The sequence below is a fragment of the Ptiloglossa arizonensis genome, chromosome 3, assembly GCF_051014685.1.
Source record: "Ptiloglossa arizonensis isolate GNS036 chromosome 3, iyPtiAriz1_principal, whole genome shotgun sequence".
NCBI lineage: Eukaryota > Metazoa > Arthropoda > Insecta > Hymenoptera > Colletidae > Ptiloglossa > Ptiloglossa arizonensis.
This window is the reverse complement of record NC_135050.1, coordinates 27,872,409-27,892,251: the sequence shown is the minus strand read 5'-3', so window position 1 is coordinate 27,892,251 and position 19,843 is coordinate 27,872,409. Positions and strand designations below refer to the sequence as shown.

General features: G+C 54.2%; 1 protein-coding gene across 4 annotated transcripts in view; it reads left to right on the top strand.

The window, feature by feature from the left end:
* Nucleotides 1-19,843, top strand: part of LOC143144455 (homeobox protein abdominal-A homolog) — a 326,022-nt gene that overhangs the window by 267,147 nt on the left and 39,032 nt on the right. For 3 of the 4 annotated variants that reach the window (XM_076306872.1, XM_076306873.1, XM_076306875.1), the window contains exons 4-6: nucleotides 3,440-3,463; nucleotides 6,446-7,133; nucleotides 15,943-15,975. In XM_076306872.1, coding sequence (XP_076162987.1) covers nucleotides 3,440-3,463; nucleotides 6,446-7,133; nucleotides 15,943-15,975 — 745 coding nt within the window. Of the gene's footprint in view, nucleotides 1-3,439; nucleotides 3,464-4,937; nucleotides 7,134-15,942; nucleotides 15,976-19,843 lie in introns of those variants that run through there. The other variant, XM_076306874.1, reaches the window with a different exon arrangement.

Below are 19,843 nucleotides of genomic sequence, written 5' to 3'. Positions count from 1 at the left end.
GACTTCTTTCGCTCGCTTCGATCGCATCGGTCTCGATCGACTCCGAAACACCGTCTACGGTTCGTGGCGTACGATCGACGAGGAACGACCTTCGAGCAGAGGGCGGTTCGGACGAATCGCGCGTAAACTTCGCGAGTGGTGCGACAGCGGGCGAGAATTGGAAAAAATCGAGGTCGGTAATTCCAGGATCGTTTCGCAGCGCGGATAACGATACGCTCGGTAACGAGACCGTTCGAAATTATCGGAACGATCTTCGATCGATATTTTCGGGTCGAAAAGGTTATTCGTCGCGTCACAGTGAGCGACTAATGCACGACTTGGATGTTCCCGATCGCGAGTATCGGCGCGGAGGATCTCTCCCTGTAAATGTTCGGGATCGAGCCGGTACGAGCAAACGGACGGTGGTTCGGGAATTCTCTCGGTCTCCTCGAAGATGGCGCGCCAGGTGCCTCCGTTCCGATCGGCAGGGCGTCACCCCGACTCACCCCCGGGTATCTCGGGGTGATCCGGCAGGACCACCGCCCAATTTCGCGTCCCCCCACCAGCGGTTGTCGCGCTCGGGATAGCCCCGCGGTAACGAGAACCTTCGCTCGAGAAATTCCAGGACGCGCGGCTCGAGGATCCCGAGCGGAACCAGACCGCCTCTTTATCCTCCGCGCATCTTTCCCGTGGTCCACGCATACCAACGGCCGCTCCTCCGTCTTTCTCCGTCTTTCTCCGTCTTTCTCCGTCTTTCTCCGTCCAGCTGACCGTGTCCACCTAGGCAATTTACACCCTGCGGTGCTCGAGACAGGTATACGCGAGCCGCGGAGAAGGTCCTCCCGTGCGCGCACCGCGTCCGAGGATCGTTCGCGTAATTGGACCGGTCGTCTCGTCGACCGCGAGGATTTCGGTGCTACGTCGACGACATGCTTCGCGGAGGGGTCCGAGTCGTTCGCTCCCGTAATTATCGCCGAATCGACGCAACGTCAGCTGCGCGTCCGTCCGCCGTGCTTTCACGCGCGTTCAAAAATTGGCCGGCTCGAGTCGGGTCGGTCGGTCGGTCGGCCGGGGGGCCCGATCCTCGATATCGTAAATCCTACCGGACCCTCCTATACGGGAAAGTTTCGATGGGCAGAGGAACGGACCCTCCTACACGGGGCCCTCGACGAGCGAAGTTTCGATAGGTACGCGGGAGAAGAACAACGCTGGCTAGCTCGACGCGGTCAACTTCCTTGCGCGCCAATTTACGCTAATTTCGTCCAACGCGGTTCACGTACTTGCGCCGATCTACAATTTACAATACGGGTGAAAAGCTCGAGCGGAGATCTCGTCGACGTCGTTGCTGGGAATTTTTGGGAGGTTTTCGATCCTCGATCGCGATCGAATGCGCTCACGGATCGACGGTGCATTTGTGCAACAATATCGTTAATTTTGTACTTGGACGGATGTAAAATTTACAATATGGACGAACAACTCGAACAGAGATCTCGTCAACGTCGTTACTGGAAATTTTGGAATTCGATCTTTGATCGTAATTAAATGCGCTCGCGGAGTAACGATCGGTAGTGCATTTGTGCAACAATATCGCTAATTTTGCCTAACGCGGTCCACGTACTTGGTCCCATGTAAAATTTACAATATGGACGAACAGCTCGAGCGAAGATCTCGTCAAGGTCGTTACTTGGAATTTTAAGATTCGATCTTCGATCGCAATTGGATGCGTTCACAGAGTGTACGATCGATGATTGTCCAACGAACCGCCAATCGTCTCGATCGTCTTATTCGCGTACTCGACGAATGCACTTGTGCAACAATGTCGTTGCACGCCTTTCGGTTGCAACCGTGCGCGTTGGGACGGTGGTAACGATCGATCGATGATCGTCCAACGAGCGGATCGCTTTATTCGCGTACTCGACGATACACTTGTGCGACGAATTACCATATACTTTTCCAAGTATTCCTAAGGATGCGCGTGTATAGTATGTATTTCTAGATGCGTTTCACCGAAATTGAGATGCACCGAGAACGTAGCTCCCGAAAGCTCGAACGTTCGGATTCCAAGCGCTACGAACGGAAAAGAGTAATTTAAAGACCGATCGAAAATCGAAAGGAAAAGAAGCAAAACTTCGAGTCGGTAGGTTAAAGACGTTGAGAAGCTACTTTCGGCGGTACGTTGAACACAGGTCGCGGGATCGAACGCAACGCGATAAAACTTGTATCGTTCGAAACGTACTACGAGTAGTCGGAGAAGGGCGATCGGTGGTTTTGTAACGAAAAACATCGAGACCGCTCGTAACAACGTTTATTAGCGTTTGACCGTAACGGACCGACCGTTGGTGTCTCGGCTTCCGTGAACTCGCCAGAAGATACACTTTTTTCGAAACAACGACCGTGTCTTCGCGTCGCGGGGAAAATGGTACGTCGTTCCTGTAAACGTGGACGTACACGGGAGGATCCGTGTCGGTACATTCGGTGAACAAATGCGCGCGTATCCGATAAAAAGAAGTCCGTGGTAAAAAATTGATCGGCACCGGCTATCCACGCGTCATTGGCCATCGAACGACCGATCGGAGACGTTTGTCGTCTTTTTCCGCGAGTATCCCTGAAAGCCGAGCTGCCGAGAACGAAGTAGACGCACAGGTGGATGCTGAAATCCACGTTTTCGTCTCGGATCGAAACGATTTCGCGAGCAGGGAAGGTAACGAACACGGGAGCAACGAAGTCGGGAATTTTCGGTACTTCTGACGCGAGGTGCAAGGCGAGGAGTCGTTGCAACGAGCGAGGAGAGTTTCGGGTGTTTCCTCTTGGAAAACGTTAGACGAGTCGTATCGAGAGGAGCGTATCGTGGAATTCCTCTCGCGTTTCGTTTCGTTTAAACGGAATAATTGCCCCGAGCGTCCCCGATACCGTAAATCTCGTTCCCCGGAGGCTGGGAAACGCGTCAGCTCGTATCTTGGTACGTCCTGGTGTTCCTGTTCGCAAATCGGTTCGAGGGTCTCGCGTCGGACGAAACGAGTTCGCGCGTCTCGCGCGTACAAGAAAGGGTACAACCGTCGTCCAGCGTCGTTCGAGTCGTTTTTTATCCGTATCGCGGGCATCCATCGAGCCGGTCGGGTAACAAAGGCTCGAGCCCGTAGGCATTTCTCGTTCCCTTTGGGTTCGAGATCACCGAAACGGGCAGTGTCTCGAAGAATCGAGCGGTTTCGAGCCATTCGTCTCCGAGGATACCTGAGCCGGAGGCCACGCCTGTCGGTGTCTCGGGGAGGGGTGGGGTAGGGGGTGGCGAACGGGGAAAATCGAAGGATAATTCGCGATCGTAGGCGCCGAATCGAGGGCCTCCCGACGAGTAGTCGAGGACGCGGTTTCGAGTTTCTCGCGGTTAATTGCGCGCGGTTCGCGAGAACCGTTCTCACGAAACTCGGCCGCTAACGAGGTCTTTGTTTACGTTGTGTTTCAGAAGGGGAGAGGAGAGTCGTCCAAGGTGAGTACCTCGGCCCGTGATAAACCGATCGCGGTTCTTCGCGTTACCCGACGCGCTGGCCTCCGCCGACCGGCGATCGATCGTTAACCGTTTAAGCGGCGGGTATCGGCCGAAACGGTAGCGAATAAATCGTAAAATTAATCGGGAACCCCGAAATCTCGATCTCGCCGGTCGTTAAAGTTCTCGTAAAAAAAGGAGAGGCCCGCGCGCGCAACGCGAGGCGGCCGTTTACCCCGCGGCGCGGCGCGGAGCGGCACGGCGCGGAGCGGCACGACGTTTGCCCGCTTCACAAACGATCGAAAACAAACGAGGAGCCGCGCGTTATATTTAAACCGAGACGTCGTGCGCGACGAGAGGGACTTCTTTCGAGAAAAGAGTCGAGATTCGCGAGGTGGAAGAAGAAGTAAGAAGTAAGAAGAAGGAAGAAATAGAAGAAGAAGAAGAAGAAGAAGAGGAGGAAAAGGGTTCCTTGGTCGCGATCGGAGCGGAGAAGCTAGGCGCGGCGCCTAGTCAGCTCTTAGGCGCGTATCCGTGAACCTTTCCCGCCCCTGCGGGTTTGGCACCCTCGCGCGCGCGAGAGAACCCCCTCCTCTGTAGCCGGGGCTACTCGCGGGCGGCCCCCCCTTCTATCCGCGGGCGCGGGCGCGGACGAGGGCGACTCGAGGCGCTTCTCTTTGCCCCGTCGCGTACGGTGTGCCACCACTACTCGGTAACGCAGGAATGTCGGCGTTGTCCCGAGCGGGACGAGTTCAGTGGTTTCCAAGAGTCGAGCGGACGACACGCCGGCGAAACGCGCCGGTTTCGCTGGCTATTTCTCGCGGGAACCGGTGAGAGGAGACGCTCGCGGTTCCTGGCGGAGCAACGGTGTATCGGGAAACGGAAATTTGAACGCGCGACGAGGATCGAGAGACGGTGGTCCGTGTTCCGAAACGTAGCAGGCCCGAGTCGGTGGAGGTGGTGATGGTTTCGAAAGAAAAGTTCCTCGACGAGAGTAAGCGCGCGAAACAAAGGAACGAAGGATAAGGTGGAATAAGATCGAGAGAGAGAGAGAGAGAGAGAGAGAGAGAGAGAGAGAGAGAGAGAGAGAGAAAGGGAGAGAAAGAGAGAGCGAAAGAGAGAAAAAGAGAGGGAGAGAAAGAGAGAGAGAGAGATTGAAAATTCGAGACCGTCGGACGCGAGAATCGGAAGTTACGGGCGCGATTAGAGAGATCGATACGGAATCGCGAACCGGGGAAAATTGCCGCGCGTTTACGAGCTGCCCAAAGAGCTCCAAAGGGGGAGGGGTTCGAAAACAAAGGAAAGGTGAGCGAGCGGGCGAGGGTAGGAGCAGAGAAGAGGAAAAGTAGAGAAAGAGGAGAGAAAGAGAAGAGAAAGAGGAGAGAAAGGGCGCGCGCGTCGAGAGGCCGAGTCACGAAAAACCACCGTGCTCGGCGCGCGCTCGGTGAACGAAAAAGACGAGAGAGAGATACATCGCGGTCGGCCGGTCGAAGGCTGGCGAGTCGAGGCGGTGCGCGGTCGGGTATAAGGCAACGTGGCGGGCAGGAGCGCACTGAGGAGAGAGAACGCCGAGAGGAGAGAAACCGTGGTCACGGACGGAGCGAGAGCGCGGACCGAGAGGCGCCCGCGGCTGAAAAGAAACGAGAGAGAGCTGGAAGCACGGAGCGAGGCGAGCCGAGTCGGCGTGCGAGACCGAGACCGAGACCGAGAGAGAGAGAGAAAGAGAGAGAGAGCCATTCATCTTGGCGCGCCTAGGCGGCGCGCGATTGGTCCACCGCGGATAAGGGAGCGGCGCGATTGGTCGGCTCTGTTTACCAGCTGGTACCCCGGCGCGCTCGAGGATCGTAGAAGGGAGGGGGGAACGGAACGGAGAGACAAGCGGCGCCATTATTGTAAGGGGTTACATTTAGCTGGCCGTGGGTTGTAGTACGCGGCGTTCGGGATAGGGGGCTATAGTACCTTCATGCATGGCCCATAAAGGATTCGTCGACTATCCGAGAAGTACGCAAGAAACGGCTTCTAACACCTGACAGGGGCCACGCTCTTCTCTTCTCTTCTCTCTCCTCGTGCCGTCGCCTCGTTCGCCGTCGCAGCCCAATTTCCTTCGCTCGGGACCGCTGCGTTGGATCGGCTGGGTGGGCCCCGACGACGACGACGACCGACCGAACGAACCGAACGGAACCCAACGGAACGGAACCCAACGGACCCGCTGCTTTATCGCCGATCCGTCGCCCCGATGTGGAAGGAATCGTAATTACCCTCGAGGAACTCGCGCGACCCTCCTCCGAACGGGACGATCGAGAGACCAGTCGCCGTCGCCGTCGCCGTCACCGTCTCCGTCACCGTCACCGTCGCTCTCGTCGTCGCCGTCGATCACCACCGAAAGGAAACACCTTTCTTGTCTCTGTGCCGCGACCCAACGACCGCGCGACCGCGCGACCGCGCACCCGCGCAACCGCGCGCGATTCGCTTCGCGTACGTCGCTGTTCTTCTGTGATAATGTGCAAAGTTGCGTAAGTGGCGATACGAAAAGTGGGGGTCGAAGGTAAACGGATAACGAAAGGGAAAAGAGACATCGTTCGCCGGGTGGAGGAGGACGCCGAGAGGAGGAAAAACCGGAGTCTCCGGTGGTAAAAGGCGCGAAACCCGTGGAAAAACCGCGCGAAACGCGTTCGAATCGGTGCGATCCTCTTCTCGTTCGCGGAAAGGAGGTACGGGTGGGTCGTTGGAGCTCGGTGAGTGCGCGTCGAAGAAGAGGATGAAGCAACGCCAGGATCAGCGTCGCGATCAGCGGCCGGCGGACTCGGCAGCGGCCCGGTCTCGGTGTTGAGACGCTCTCGATCCGGTGTACCGTGTCCGGGCGTGTCTTCGGGCATCGGGGGCTACGCGATCGCGATCGGCACCCGGTGGACAGCCGATATGAGTTCGAAATTCATAATCGATAGTATGCTACCGAAGTACCATCAGCAGTTCCATCATCAACAGTTGTTCTCGAGCGCGAACCCAGGCACGATCCAGGCGTGCACCAGCAGCCCTGCCACCGCCAGTCTAGAGTCCAGTTTATCCGCGGCTGCGGTCGCGGCCGCGGCAGTGAATTACGCGCAACAGCACAACTCCCCGAGCCCGACAGGCTCGAGTCCCCAGCACTCGGGAAGCTCCGCGTCGACATCACCGGCGGCACGCACCACCTCTAGCATGTATCCGTACGTATCGGCGGCGGCGGCGCATCATCACCATCAGCAGCAGCAAGCGGTCGCGGCGGCGGCCTTCGGTGCCACGTCCAGCATGGTGCCGGGGTTCGGTTCCACCGCGGCCTCGAGCGCCGCGTTGGCCGCGGCCGCGGCCGTCGACGCCGCAACCGCCGGCGACAAATCGTGCCGTTACACCGCGAGCCTCACCGGGAACGTCGCACCGACATCCGCCGACCCGATGGTCAACTACACCCTCAGCCATCATCATCAGAACGGCGCTACACCGGGCAGCCTGGTATCCTCCGCCTCCGCATCCTCCGCCGTATCCGCGGCCTCCGCGTCCATGGCCGCAGCCGCGCAGTTCTATCATCAGGCCGCCGCCGCATCGGCCGTCGTCGATCCCTTGACCTCCTGCCAACAACCCACCACCGGACAGCCCGGCATCTCGGACATACCGCGGTACCCGTGGATGTCCATCACCGGTGAGTCCACGATATTTATCTACCACCGATACCGAACCTAGCGACCAACGGAGAGAACGCCTCGTCGACGATCGCACGAGTACACTTCCCAACGGGGCCTTCTCTCCGATTCTTCCCTCGAACGTTCGACTGCCCCGCGCGAGGTCCACGATCGGAAAAAACCACTTTTCCGAGTTCTCCCGGCCGTGGAGAACGCGCCTCGCCGATCGAAACGTATTTCGGTTCGGTGAGGAAATTCGCGAGCCGTCCAAGCGGCATCGAGAAATCCTCCGTCCCCGTAAAGCTCCGTTTATCGCGGTTGGAAATACGCCTGTTCCCATTCCCGCTTTCGACGGATCTTCGAACGCGATACCTCCGACTTTTCCACGCTCCACCGTCCGAGATCGATCTCCAGCCTCGTACGTCCATCCGGTTTTCGATTCGGTCGCGGAAGACGCGGGACGACCGATCGGAGCCGAGGAGATGGATCCGACGATCGCGAGCCGTCGTCGGCGTTTTAATATAGCGCTAAATTGTCCGCCGCGAAGGGTGAAATCGATAACAGAGTCGACGTTATCGGGATCGCTGTCGTCGGTACTCTCGCGCGTTGTTCTCGACGATCGAAAAACAATGGGCTCGTTCGGTTTTCCGCTAGATTCCTGCCGCGTTTCCGACCGCTGAATCGACCGAGGCTCGAATTACGGTCCGTCCGCGAATTTACGGTCCGCGGCCGCTCCGGTATCGAGGTTCGATTTTATCGCGGCTCTCGTTCGAGTTCCCTCCGGTTTGGTACGCGTACCATCGCGCTCGAGCGTCCTCGAAGCGGTCGAAAACGCGCGGAGCGACGAAAGACTCCTCTCCGACGGATTTCGGTCCCGTGTCTCCGACCCTCGGATCCCGCGAAGCGGATCGAACCTGACCTACGCTACGCGTGTTTGTAAACTTCTTTCCACCGATGGAGCGGGAGGAAGGGGGAAGGGGACCGTCGCGGTACCACCGAGGGGGGACATTGTTAAAACGCGCAAAAAGGACCCGGGGAGGGGGCCCCGTTCCTTCGCCTCTAACGCGTACGCGTCGAGCCAATTACAACCGGGGCATTAATAATAAGCCGTGTTTCTTTTTACGGATAAACAGATTAGTTCACTTACCGGCCGTGACTATAAAGATTCATCGGAGGATCTCGCCGCGGCGTTTCTCTTATCGGCGACGTACCGGCGTAATTTGCGCCGCGGTCTGTTAATCGTAACACCTTAATTAATATTGCGAACGTCGATCGGTAAAAACGGAGCGTGCGTCGGTAGAGGCTCGCTTCGAACGCAACTTTACCCCCACCCCTCTCCCGCGTTACACGGTTTCTAAGGTTAATAATTGCGATATCGATACCGGCGTAGATACCGATAGGCGAGCGTTTAACGCCCGCGTGTAATTATTCTCGCGCTCCTCGAATTCGTTACGAGCGGGACGGAACGACGTGCTCGCGAACCGCGCGAGAATTTACCCGCGGACGGAGACGCGTTCTCGCGATCGCGATCGTCTCGTCTTCGCGCGCGATTCCGTCTCCGCGCTCATCGCGATGCTCGTCCACGCTCGTAGAAAAATCCTCGACTCGTCGAACGACTTCCGAACATCTCGATCGAATCGTTTCGCCGCGAACGGCGACCACTGCGCGCGATAAACGCCTACGAACGGAGTACGTAACTGCAAAGTTTCCCTACCGAATTAACCAAACATCGAACCCTCGAGAAATCGACTCTCGGTTGCTTCTCGATTTCCTCCGCGATATCTCGGATCCGTGCAACCGACTCGCGCTGGTAAAGCTTCCGAATTCCTTCGTAGAAATCGTACACGCCGGGACTCTGGCGCGCGTTGCACCGATCCGAGTCTCTCGGAGCGAGAATTCGACTCGGAAAACGGGAAACGGTCCGCGATTACGAAATTCGGCGAGCTAGAGGAACGCTCGAGGATCGTGACGCTTCGCGAAACGTTCTTCGACAACGATCGCGTTGCCAGAAGAATGTCGCGCGACGTTAACCGTGTCTCGAATCCGTGACGACACCGTGTCGCGATGTTGCGTTCGACGATTCGCTATTTACGATCCAGCGCGATTACACGCTCGAAACTTTGCGCGCGTCGAATTTACACGATCGATGGCAACGACGATGGTCGTTTCGAATAGTTTGCAAAGAAAGAATCGGTCCTGAAACTTTGTGGACGCACCGTGTATTAATCCACGCGTTCGCGTTTAAATCGTCGGTAATCGAAGACTCTCGTTGAAAGTAACGAACGAATCTACGAACACTGTCCACGAACACTGTCCAGTGACTTCGACGCCATTGGCGAACAGTCTCCGCCGACAATGTCCGCATCTGGACGGAAGCAAAACGAAATACGGGTTACCGTTTGCCCGAGGACCGTTTCCAGGGTTTACTTTCGTCCGTCGCTATTCGAGAATGGTTCCCCGGTCTGGTCGCCGTTCTAGCGGAACGATCGCCGTACTCGAGAACGCTGAACGCGGCTGACGAACCGGAGAGGGACCCCTGGAATCGTTCTTCTTTTCCGCGGACGGTTTCTCCGTGTTTCGCACAATGCGTTCCTCGACGAAACGTCTCGGTTCTAAGAGAGAGAGAGCCTTTGTCCGCGATCGCGTTAGCGCGAACAAAGTGCCGACGGGGTTTTACTCGGTTGTATTCGCGGCGAAACAAGGCGACAACACGGTCCGTCGTCGCGGCGTTCCTCGCGGTGACGCGCGCACGTCAAAAGCTCTCCGCGTGTATTTTTAAAGACGAACCGATACACCGGGTACGCATTGTTTTTCCGCGGAACGTTGTTAACCGCGACGTCGCGTCCGAACGACGATAAATTTCGCGCGGATCTTCCATCTTTCTCTCTCTCTCTCTCTCTCTTTTTCTTTCTCTGGTTTCTCTTTGTCGAGGATTTAACGAAAGAAGCTCCGTTCAAGGTTCCGGGCGGACGTCGCGCGAGAACGAAAATAAACAGAACGAAAATAATTGGCTTTGCCCCGCAGGGGAGAGGGAACAGGGGCAGGTACCTGACAATTTTTAGGACGAACGGTGCAGTTTTATCGGGGTACTCCTGAAAGCTTTTCGTCGCCCGCGATTCGGGACTCTCGGGGCAGTGGGAACGGAGACAACCAGTTTCCAACGAGCTAGCTGAACGCGCGCGAATCGCGAGCTCGATTCGTATCGAACGCGCGTTGTAAAAAACTACGGTGTATCGAGTCGAGACCGAAATAGCGCGGGCGTTGTACGTCTTTGTAGCGCTGTAAACGCTCGCCGCGGATCTTAAAAACGACCGAATTAAGGTTAGCCTCGCTCGTGGCTCGCGAGCGGAGAAAAATTTATCGTCGTGTAGAATTGTTTTTCTTCTTTTTCTTCTCTTCTTTTTCTTCGTTTAAATGGATGTCGGATACGCGCGGTTTAACAAACGGAGCGCGATGTAAATTGTAAAATCAACGTCGCGCGAAGGAGAGCAGAATTGGGGTGGATAACGCGGAGCGTGAAACGCGTCGCGTCGCGTCGCGTACTATCGTCTCGCGCTCGTACTTTGTACAGACTCGACGCGCTCGGTGCAAACGCGGTCGAATTAAACGCTCGGTGCGCGCTGTTCGAGGCTTCGCGGAAAAAAAGAACGAGCGCCGCGCGTACACAGTCGAGATCTCGGACCGGGTCGTTTTTGTCGCGAACAAGTCGGTTAGCGTCGAGGATTTTTCTTCCGCGGGGTTCCGAGAAGCTTTTTCCTTTCCTACGAGATTGCTTCGGAAGCTTGAAATTTCGAGCGTCGGATAAACGCAACGAGCAGGGCTTGCGAGTCAAAGTATTCTTTACGCGCTCGCTCGCGCAACCCCGAAAACGAATCGCGGGAAGATCTCTCTTTGTCGCTACGTTTTTCCATTCATCGCGGAGAGGATTTGCCGCGGTTAGAAAATTTCGAGCGTCGTGTGAACGCAACGAGCAGAGCTTGCGAGTCAAAGTTCTCTTTACGCACTTGCACAACGCCGAAAATAAATCGCGAGAAGATCGCTCCGTGTCGCCATGTTTACTCCAAACGGTTGCATTTATCGCGAAGAGGATTCGTTGCTGTTGGAAAATTTCGAGCGTCGTGTAAACGGACCGAGAAGATTTGCGAGTCAAAGTTCTCTTTACGCGCTCTTAGAACGCCGAAAACGAATCGCGAGATCGCTCCGTGTCGCCATGTTTACTCCAAACGGTTGCATCTATCGCGAAGAGGACTCGTTGCTCGCGATTTCGGTTTATTCGCAAACCAGCTCCGAAATTCGATTCACGGCACGGTAAGTCGACAACGGGAAACGAAAATTTCGTTCCGTTGGCGAGAAATTTGAATTCGAAAGTCCGTCGGAGGTATGCGCGCGCTCGACCATGTCCTGGCCAACGTTGTGTCTTTTTAATCCACTCCGGCTATTCTCGTCTTGTTTTATAAACATCGACGGTGGCATAATGCGCCCCCTATCGGTCTTGGTATCTTAATTAATTCTTAATTTCCAACATGTTATTATGATATGTAATACGATACCTACGACTAAATATCGCGGAGAACAATTTCTTGATCGTTGCTTTTCGAATAAACGAGTTACATTATTCGACGGGGAAACTGCGCGCGAGGAGGCAATTAAAACTTTTTTGCCGGCGCTCGGTAAGTGAAAACCTTGGTAGAAAAATGGGAAATTGAAAACCCGATCGATTCGTGTCTAATTGAACGAGACGAGGTACGCGGCAACCGGGACGATATGTATTTTCGACGATTCGGGTCAGTTCGGAGTGCTCGCGTCGGTTTCGATCGTGACTCACTCCGCGTTGAGAAATACCGGCGATACCTGTTTACGAGGATTTTTCAAATTCGATCCCCGCGAACCGAGAGACGAATTACTTTTTCACGAGGGTGGGACCGTTTGTTCGACCCGCGCGCGGGACAAACGCGATGCTCGAGAATTTCGAAGCTCGTTTCGAAAATCGAACCTTCGAGAAGTTCCACGCCGGAGACTCGGTCGATTCTCGTGTGCCCGAAATTCACCGGCACACTGACGTTTACCGGGACTTTCGTCGCGCGACGCGATCCGTCGACTTCGAGAAGTGCGACGCGATTTTTCCACGGCTCCGTTCGCGACTCGAATCCTCTCGAAAACGCAATCGGTAACGCGAAAAACGCGAAAGTTTCGGCTCGAGTCGGTACGCGTCGGGAAGTTTTTTTTCGAGATCGGGCCCGAGTCTCGAGACGCAAATATATCGGAGGCACGGGACGAATTTCCTTCGAATTTTTTCGGCCTTCGAAGAGATCTCTCCGCCGTTCGTCAAAGCGGCCGAGGAGTCGAACGAAGGACGAGGAATTAACGTGCCAAAATATACGAATCTATTTTAAATGCGCGTGTAAAAACGTAGCCGTTCCGTTTCCACCGAGGAAGAATTTCGTTGCAACGCGATCGTCGGCGCTGGAAAATAAACATTCACCGGTAACTCGTACGGTAGGAACGGATCGACGATATTTTTTCCTTCCAGCCGATAGGGGAAATCGCGTAGAACCGCTTTTCCATCGCGCGCTTTTACCGTTTCGGTCTCGCGTCGGTAAAGTCTCGACGAACTCGTCGCCGCGAATAAAATGAAAAAGAAAAAAGATAAAAAAGAAAAAAAAGAAAATTGATTTCCTAGGTACGCGCGTAACGGTTAGTCGAGTCGAGATGTAAACTCTGTACAACGGTTGGAGTAAATTTTAAATGCGCGATAATCTCCGGCCGCGTGCTCCAAAATGTCCGCCCGCGAAGGGTCATATTCCTCGAGAAACGTATTTGCGTATGTATCTTCGTCTCCGTGCGAGTCGAAAGAGCTCGTTTTCCCACCGTCGGGCGTATCGTGCCGAGGTTTCGATAGTTTCGTCGACTTTTGAAACGTATTGTTGCAACGTGCAATAATAAAACGTACGAGCGAGGAAAGCAAAATATTATTGTCTCCTATACGTCGCGTTAATCTCTCGTCCCCTTTTGGCCTTCGACGAAAGTATTTCGAAGCTCGAAAATTCCAACGTCTGCTCGCGTTGGGCGCGACTATCGGCTCACAACGACGATGAAAATAACATAAATATTCATAACGGAAACGAAAGAATAATATAAGAGAACGATTTCCTTATCTCCTCCGAATCGCGCACTTTTCTCACATATTTAACCGCCTGGAATGGAACTTTTTTTTTCGTTATCTCGGACTACCTACGACCGCGATCCCGTTTCTCGATGAAGACGTTTTCGATCTCGGTAAACGTGGAGATTTACCAATCTATTCCTGTCACTTTTGCGGTACTTTCGATTCACGAATCGATTCGCGAGATCTATTCTCGAAATCGGTTTCAATTGTTGCGAAAAAACGTTTCGATCGGCAAAGGTGCATCCCGCGAGAACGCGCTATCGGTGTTTAAAAGATTTACGAACATTGAATGAAAATGCGCAATAACAGATTGCTCGATAAGTTTTGTCGATAAGAAATGAAGCTATTAGGTTCTTTGTTTTATTTTTCTAAAGACGGTACTACTGTTCGACGAACGCGCGTGAAGTTTCGCGTAGATCTGTCGACTAGTCGGTATATTTACAGTTGTTCAAAGTCGAAGTGTCATAATATTTTTTTACAACGGAGAGAACGACAAAACTTATCGGATAACCTGGTATATGTTTCCAATTGCGATAACTTTTTACAATAACCGATCCTTTGACGAACTCTCTTTTAGATACACTTACGAGGTCGAAACGTTAACGTCGCGAATCTTGCGCATCGATGATCATCGACCAATGACGACTTAAAAAAAAAAAAAAGAAACACGCCGCTTGTTTATCGTAACGGAACAACGTTGGAAAGGTGACGTTTCTTTTAACCGAAATTTACGGGTCCTCTCGCGCGGGACCGGGCAAAGTGTTCTTCGAACAACGAAAACAACTCGCGTTCTTTTTTATTCGACGTAAAAAATGCTCGGACGAAAGACTCGGATAAAAACGATCAAATCTTTCCCGTCTGGTTCCCTTCCTTACACCGAAGAATCCCACACCTGATTTCGAGGAATCGCCCACGAGTCGCGGATAACACCACGAGCGTGTTTCGACGATGAAACGGTCGACTGGACGATAATAACGATAATCGTCGAGCAATGATTTCGCGCGGGTCGATAATTCGCTCGAAATCGTAACGATCTCGTCGCGTCGGTCGGTGTACGCGCGCGGATCGTAGCTCGCGCGAGCGTCGCTGAACGCCCGCCTTAAAATATCGCGTTGCACCCGGCGCTGGCTTCGTCGGAATGCTCGACGCGGAATCAACGCGATTCGAAATCGTTGGGCGCCGCGACGTCGACGACGTCGACGACGTCGACGACGAGGAGGAGGACGAGGACGATATCTTCGACGACGAATCCCGCGCCGATCGAATAGATCGACGATGAAGCCGTAATCGTCCGGTATGCAAATTATTTACCGAGCGGACCGTTCCCGCTATCAACGCCTCGCCGTAACGCGCCTATAAACGCATTAAACTGCCGAGCTTTCGCGGTTTTTCGCCGGCGCTCGTATCCGCGAATAACGCGCGTTGCTCTAGCGTTCCAACGCGCGCCGTAAGTCACGCTCTAAACTGCCTCGACCCGCGTTGTAATTCACCGCTAACTCGGGTTCGTCGTCCATCTTCTCCGTTCGGCGCGCGGGTGCGCGGTTTCCGCGGCCGCGGGAACGCAGAGACGACACCGCGCGATCGAGGGAAGAATTCGGCTCGTTTACGCGGCTAGTTTTCCACCGGTGATTTTTCCGCGTTGGTCGAGCGTTGCCCGCCGCGTCGATCAACGTCCGATCGACGTCGCGACCGGTTTTTCACGGTTGTTCGTTTTTATTGGACGAGACCGTATCTACGACCGTTCTTTTTTTTTTCTCTTTTTATTTTTTTCCCTCTCCTTTTCGTCCGCTGGACGCTTATCGGGGCCCGAACGTTCCGCGAGAAGCGTCTATTCGTGATTCAATAAACTCCTTATCTGGTTTACGAGCGCGTAAGAATAACTTTTACGAGCCGAGAGCCGAAGGGAACGAGAACGGCAGTCGCGGCCAGTCGCGGAGCCCGCGAGAGATTTATCGGGACGAATGGTGGCACTTGCGCGTATGCTCGACGCGAAACCCCGCGATCGGGACGTTTAATTGGAACGGAGGTGTCGCGTTCCGGTTCCACTCGGTCCGAGTTCCTTCCCGTAACGCGCGGTCTCGCGGCACACGTGAACCGTGCGAGCGTTCCGTGTCGCGCGACGCCCCGGTTACGGAGATCGACGTCGGCCTGATCCGGCGACGGTCGCGTTTAATCGAGGGAGAGAAAGCCCGCGAGCGAGCCGAGCGAACCGAGCGAACCGAGCGAACCGAGCGAACCGAGCGAACCGAGCGAACCGAGCGAACCGAGCGAGCGGTGGGGGCCTGGGCCGAGGGATTAAGCCACCCGTTACGCTCGAACGTTCCACGATCCGTTCGTCTAATCCTCCCTTCTAGGCGGAGAAGTTACAGCGAGAGCTTTGCGTGTCGGGCTGCCGCGAATTTCCTACTTTCTAATTGCGTATCCGCTGGAATAAGTTTCGACGCGACCATCCCCCGCCTCCCTCTCTCTCTCTCCCCGGGTTCTCTCGATTTTTCTTTCTCTCGAATCGTTTCTCGGACCGGCATTGTTTGCGTGCGGGGTAGTTTATCCGAAGTGCATGCGTTTACACGGACCCGGGGTTAAAGAGCTCGATAATATCCGTATCGGATCGATTCGCCACGAACACTCTCGCTAATTACGATTCTTTCTATTTTTACTTGCAGATTGGATGAGCCCCTTCGACAGAGTCGTGTGCGGTGAGTATTATCTTGTTGTCGCTAGCGACGTTGCTGTTAGCTGAAACCTATCGCCTGGAAATTTTTTTCGTTTCGAGCATCGATATTGGAGACGAGGTTTGTTTCGCTTTATTTCGATCAGCGACGACACCGCGAGTCGCCGCGCGTGGTTTTCACTCTCTCCGTCGCACGGGGAACGGAATTTTTCGCCGGCCATGTTTGTCGCTCGCCCGGCGACCGACGCCGACCACGGACCAAGCTTTTGCAACGCGTACAGTCCGTCCCATTGATATTCCGACGTCACGGTTACTCGTACGGTTGTTTTTTTTTTTTGCTCTCGTACATCGACGGATCCTCGAACGGACCGAATGATATCCGTGCCGTACCGTTTACCAGTTTCTTACAATTTCTCGTAACGGTGCAGACCTATCCGCTAATTGGACCGTTTCGTTTCGAAACAGGTTTCGAATACCCCGATCGCGTAATTTTCGTATTCGCGATAATTGATCGTTATTACCGTTAGACGTCTTTATCGCCGTAGAAGGAACAACTCGCCACGGAAGATTGCCTCCGTACCTAACCTCCGAGTTATTCCGCGTACGCGCACGCAACGAAAACAGTTTCGACGCTGAACAACGCTCGAAAGAATTTTCGTTAAATATCGAACGCGTTTTAAAATAGAACGCTCCTTTCGAGAGAGAAAACCGCGAACGATACTGTAAACTCCGCGAGAGCGTTTTTCTACTCTCTACGATTGTCGGATAAACTTCGTCGAAACCGTTTTCGATCGCTCACGGATCGTTTCGAGTATTCTTGCCACGAATCGGTAGTCGCGATCGTTGCGATCTCGTCTACCGTTCGCGCCGAAGAGTCGACGTTTACGAAAATTACTCGTCAATTTCCACGGAACCTGTTTCGACGCGTATGAACCGCAATTAAGGGACAGTTCCCACGCGGTTCGAAAACCCGAAACGAAAATCTCGGCTCGATCCTTCCGTATCGATCCGAAGCACCGTAGACGCGCGTAACCGTCGACACCTGTAAGCCGATTATCGTCGACGATAGAACGGAGTCGCGTAGACCCGAAACACCGAACGCGGTCCCGTATAATTTACCACTAGGAACCGGTTGCGTCGTCCCATTTACGTTCCGGGCGACGGTTGACGACTCGGGACGTAATTGGAACGGGCTAGGTGTCCTTGAAAGTGTTAAAAATCTAGCCGGTCCGTGACGCGCGAGTCGCGCGTATAAATCTCGGCGGAAGAGGATCGTCGGTTCGAAACGGTCCGAGTGGCGTAGAAAACCACCGGGGTCTCGAGCGAGCAAGGGACGTTCCCAAGCGTGTCGCGGCGCATATGGCAGCCATATTTTCGAGCGCGGTGGAAGCGAGTTTCGTTCGGGAACTCCTCGTTCGACGAACGGTGCTCGAATTTCCGAGATCGTGTCCGAGTTCGCGGCAAAAGGCTCCGTTTCCACGTTCGAAACAGAGATTCGTTGTTCGAAGCGGAGATTATCGAGCGCAGTGATCTCCGCAAGATGGCGGTCAGCTTCGGGGCGTCCCGTTTGCTCGCCGTTCGGGTGCAAGAGCCGGGTAAATTATTCGACTCGGCGCGATCGAAGGTCGAGAAAGCGACGTTCGATCGCGGCGAAGAAACGAGTTTTTCGGTCCGCTCGCGGACCCCGAAGATTCCCCCGTAAAAGTTCGGAGTTCACCGACGGGAGGCGAGCGGTTCGACGATAAAAGCGCCGGGCGTCGTGAAACTTTACTTACAATTTCGTCCCGCGAGTCGCTTCGGTACTAATTCGCGCGCCTATTTCTCGTTCGGGGAACCGGTGGCGTCGATGACTCGGTCGGTCGATCGTCGTCTTCTCTTTCGTCGGACGACGCTCGTCGCGGATTCATTGCGACGTAAAAGGAAAAAAGTGTCCACCGAGGAGATGCGTTCCCCGGCCCATGTGGCGCGAAGTGTGTCGGAGAAAAGTCAAGGACACGGGTCGTTCGGGTCGTTCGCTCGAATCCTGGTGCCGGTAGCACGTGTTACCGTGCCCGCGTACCCTGTTCGTTTATGTTGGTTGCGCATGCAAGAAGGACATGTATACGGCCAACTACACCTGTCGTCGCCGTGATAATGTTTGCCCGCAAATTATCCCCGTGACTATCTTTTATACGGCCTATTACGGCCCGACAATGACGCGGTAAATAGCGATTAGCTGAAATTAAAACCTCCGCCGTCGGGACTTATCGCGATGGTTTGTTTACATTGGGCAGATCATAATTTCAAATAGGAGTACCGACGATTACGGCCCGGAGGAAGTCACTGTGTACGATGAGAACGGTTAGCCGTTATTTACATCCGCGCCGATTCCGAACGAAACACAATCGAACGTCGCGTTCGAGCCATCGCGCGGGCACCGCGAGCTCTGGGTACGAGAACGCACGACACGAAACGATCTTTCCGCGAGCAGAGTCGTTTCACGAGGCTGGAAATCTCGCGAAAATTTCGAGAATCGTCGAGTACGCTCGCGTTCTCGAATCGGAGCGACCTCTCCACCGAGCGTTACCCTTTACCTTTCGCCCGTTTCGAGTCTCGGGTCCAAAGATTCCGGGAATAGAACGAAACGGGCGAATATTCGATCGTTATTCGTGCCTCGACGTCTATTGGACACGGCACGCTAGCTCGTACCATCCATCATCCGGTTCTCGTGAATCAGAACCGAGATATTCCTCGGTGGTAGACTGCGTCGCGAATAAAGGGTGATCGACGATCGAAACGTCTGGTCGGTTTCTCGGAACGAAAGGACCGGTATTGTCTTTCGTCGCCGCGGGCTAGAGGCGTGTACGACTTTTAACCTCGATGAATAAGGCATAGCCAACGATCGTCGATCTTCCCCTTGGAATTTATTTTTCTCCGAATTTCAATAATGCGAGCCGATGCATCTCCGAGTTCGGAAGCAAATCTTGGAAGACACCTCGTGAACGGTGGTTTCCACCGAACAGCTTTATCGGCGGTCGTTCGACGAACAAAAGTCCCGATTACGATCCCGGTAAGTGTCGGGACGTAGACGTTACTTACTTACGTATCGCTCGTGACGTCCAATTCCGTAAACTAAAATATAAATATCCTCCGGCGAGGATGATCCGTGCCGTGAACATCGTTCCCGGCTTCTCTCGAAATCGAGTAATTCTTATTATCGTTGTTATCATCGAGGATGAGATTCCAAAAATCTTTCCGGTTTCTCGAAATCGAGGAACTCGCGTCGTTATCGTCGTAGAGCGCGAGCAAGGACCCGGAAAGATGTTTAGAATTTCATCGCGATCCTTGCTCACGATGTTCACGAGGTACTCATCGGGCGGAGAATATTTATATTCCGGTTTACGAGAGCTGGATGTCGCGGATAACCTTCGCAGACTGGCATTGCGGTAATAATAATCAGGTGTTGACCCGCTTTGTCTTCCACGTTTATTATTATTACCATTACGCTTCTTCGTCGCGCGCACAGGTACACGTTATACACAACGGGAATAACGTTGCAACGACGAGATACGGGCACCAGTCTGCTTTACAACCGAACCCAACGCGGTGCCTTTTGTCGCAGCGGAGTAGGATGTTGGTAACTACCGACCTTAACGAAGAGGACAATCGTGTCGTCGGATTTGTATCTTTTCCCAGTACTTCGACAACGATAATGCGTTTCCCGATTTTAATTCGAGAACAATGACCGACCGCGAGCGTCGCCCGTGACGGTTCTCCTAAATCGAAACGCGAATACTCATCGCGCAACGATCGTTCGATCGCGAGCAACGTTTCCAGTTCTCCGAAGGTAAATTACTCGCGTCGTTGTTATCGCGAGTCTTCGTCGCGCGTGTACGAAGAATAATGGTACGATG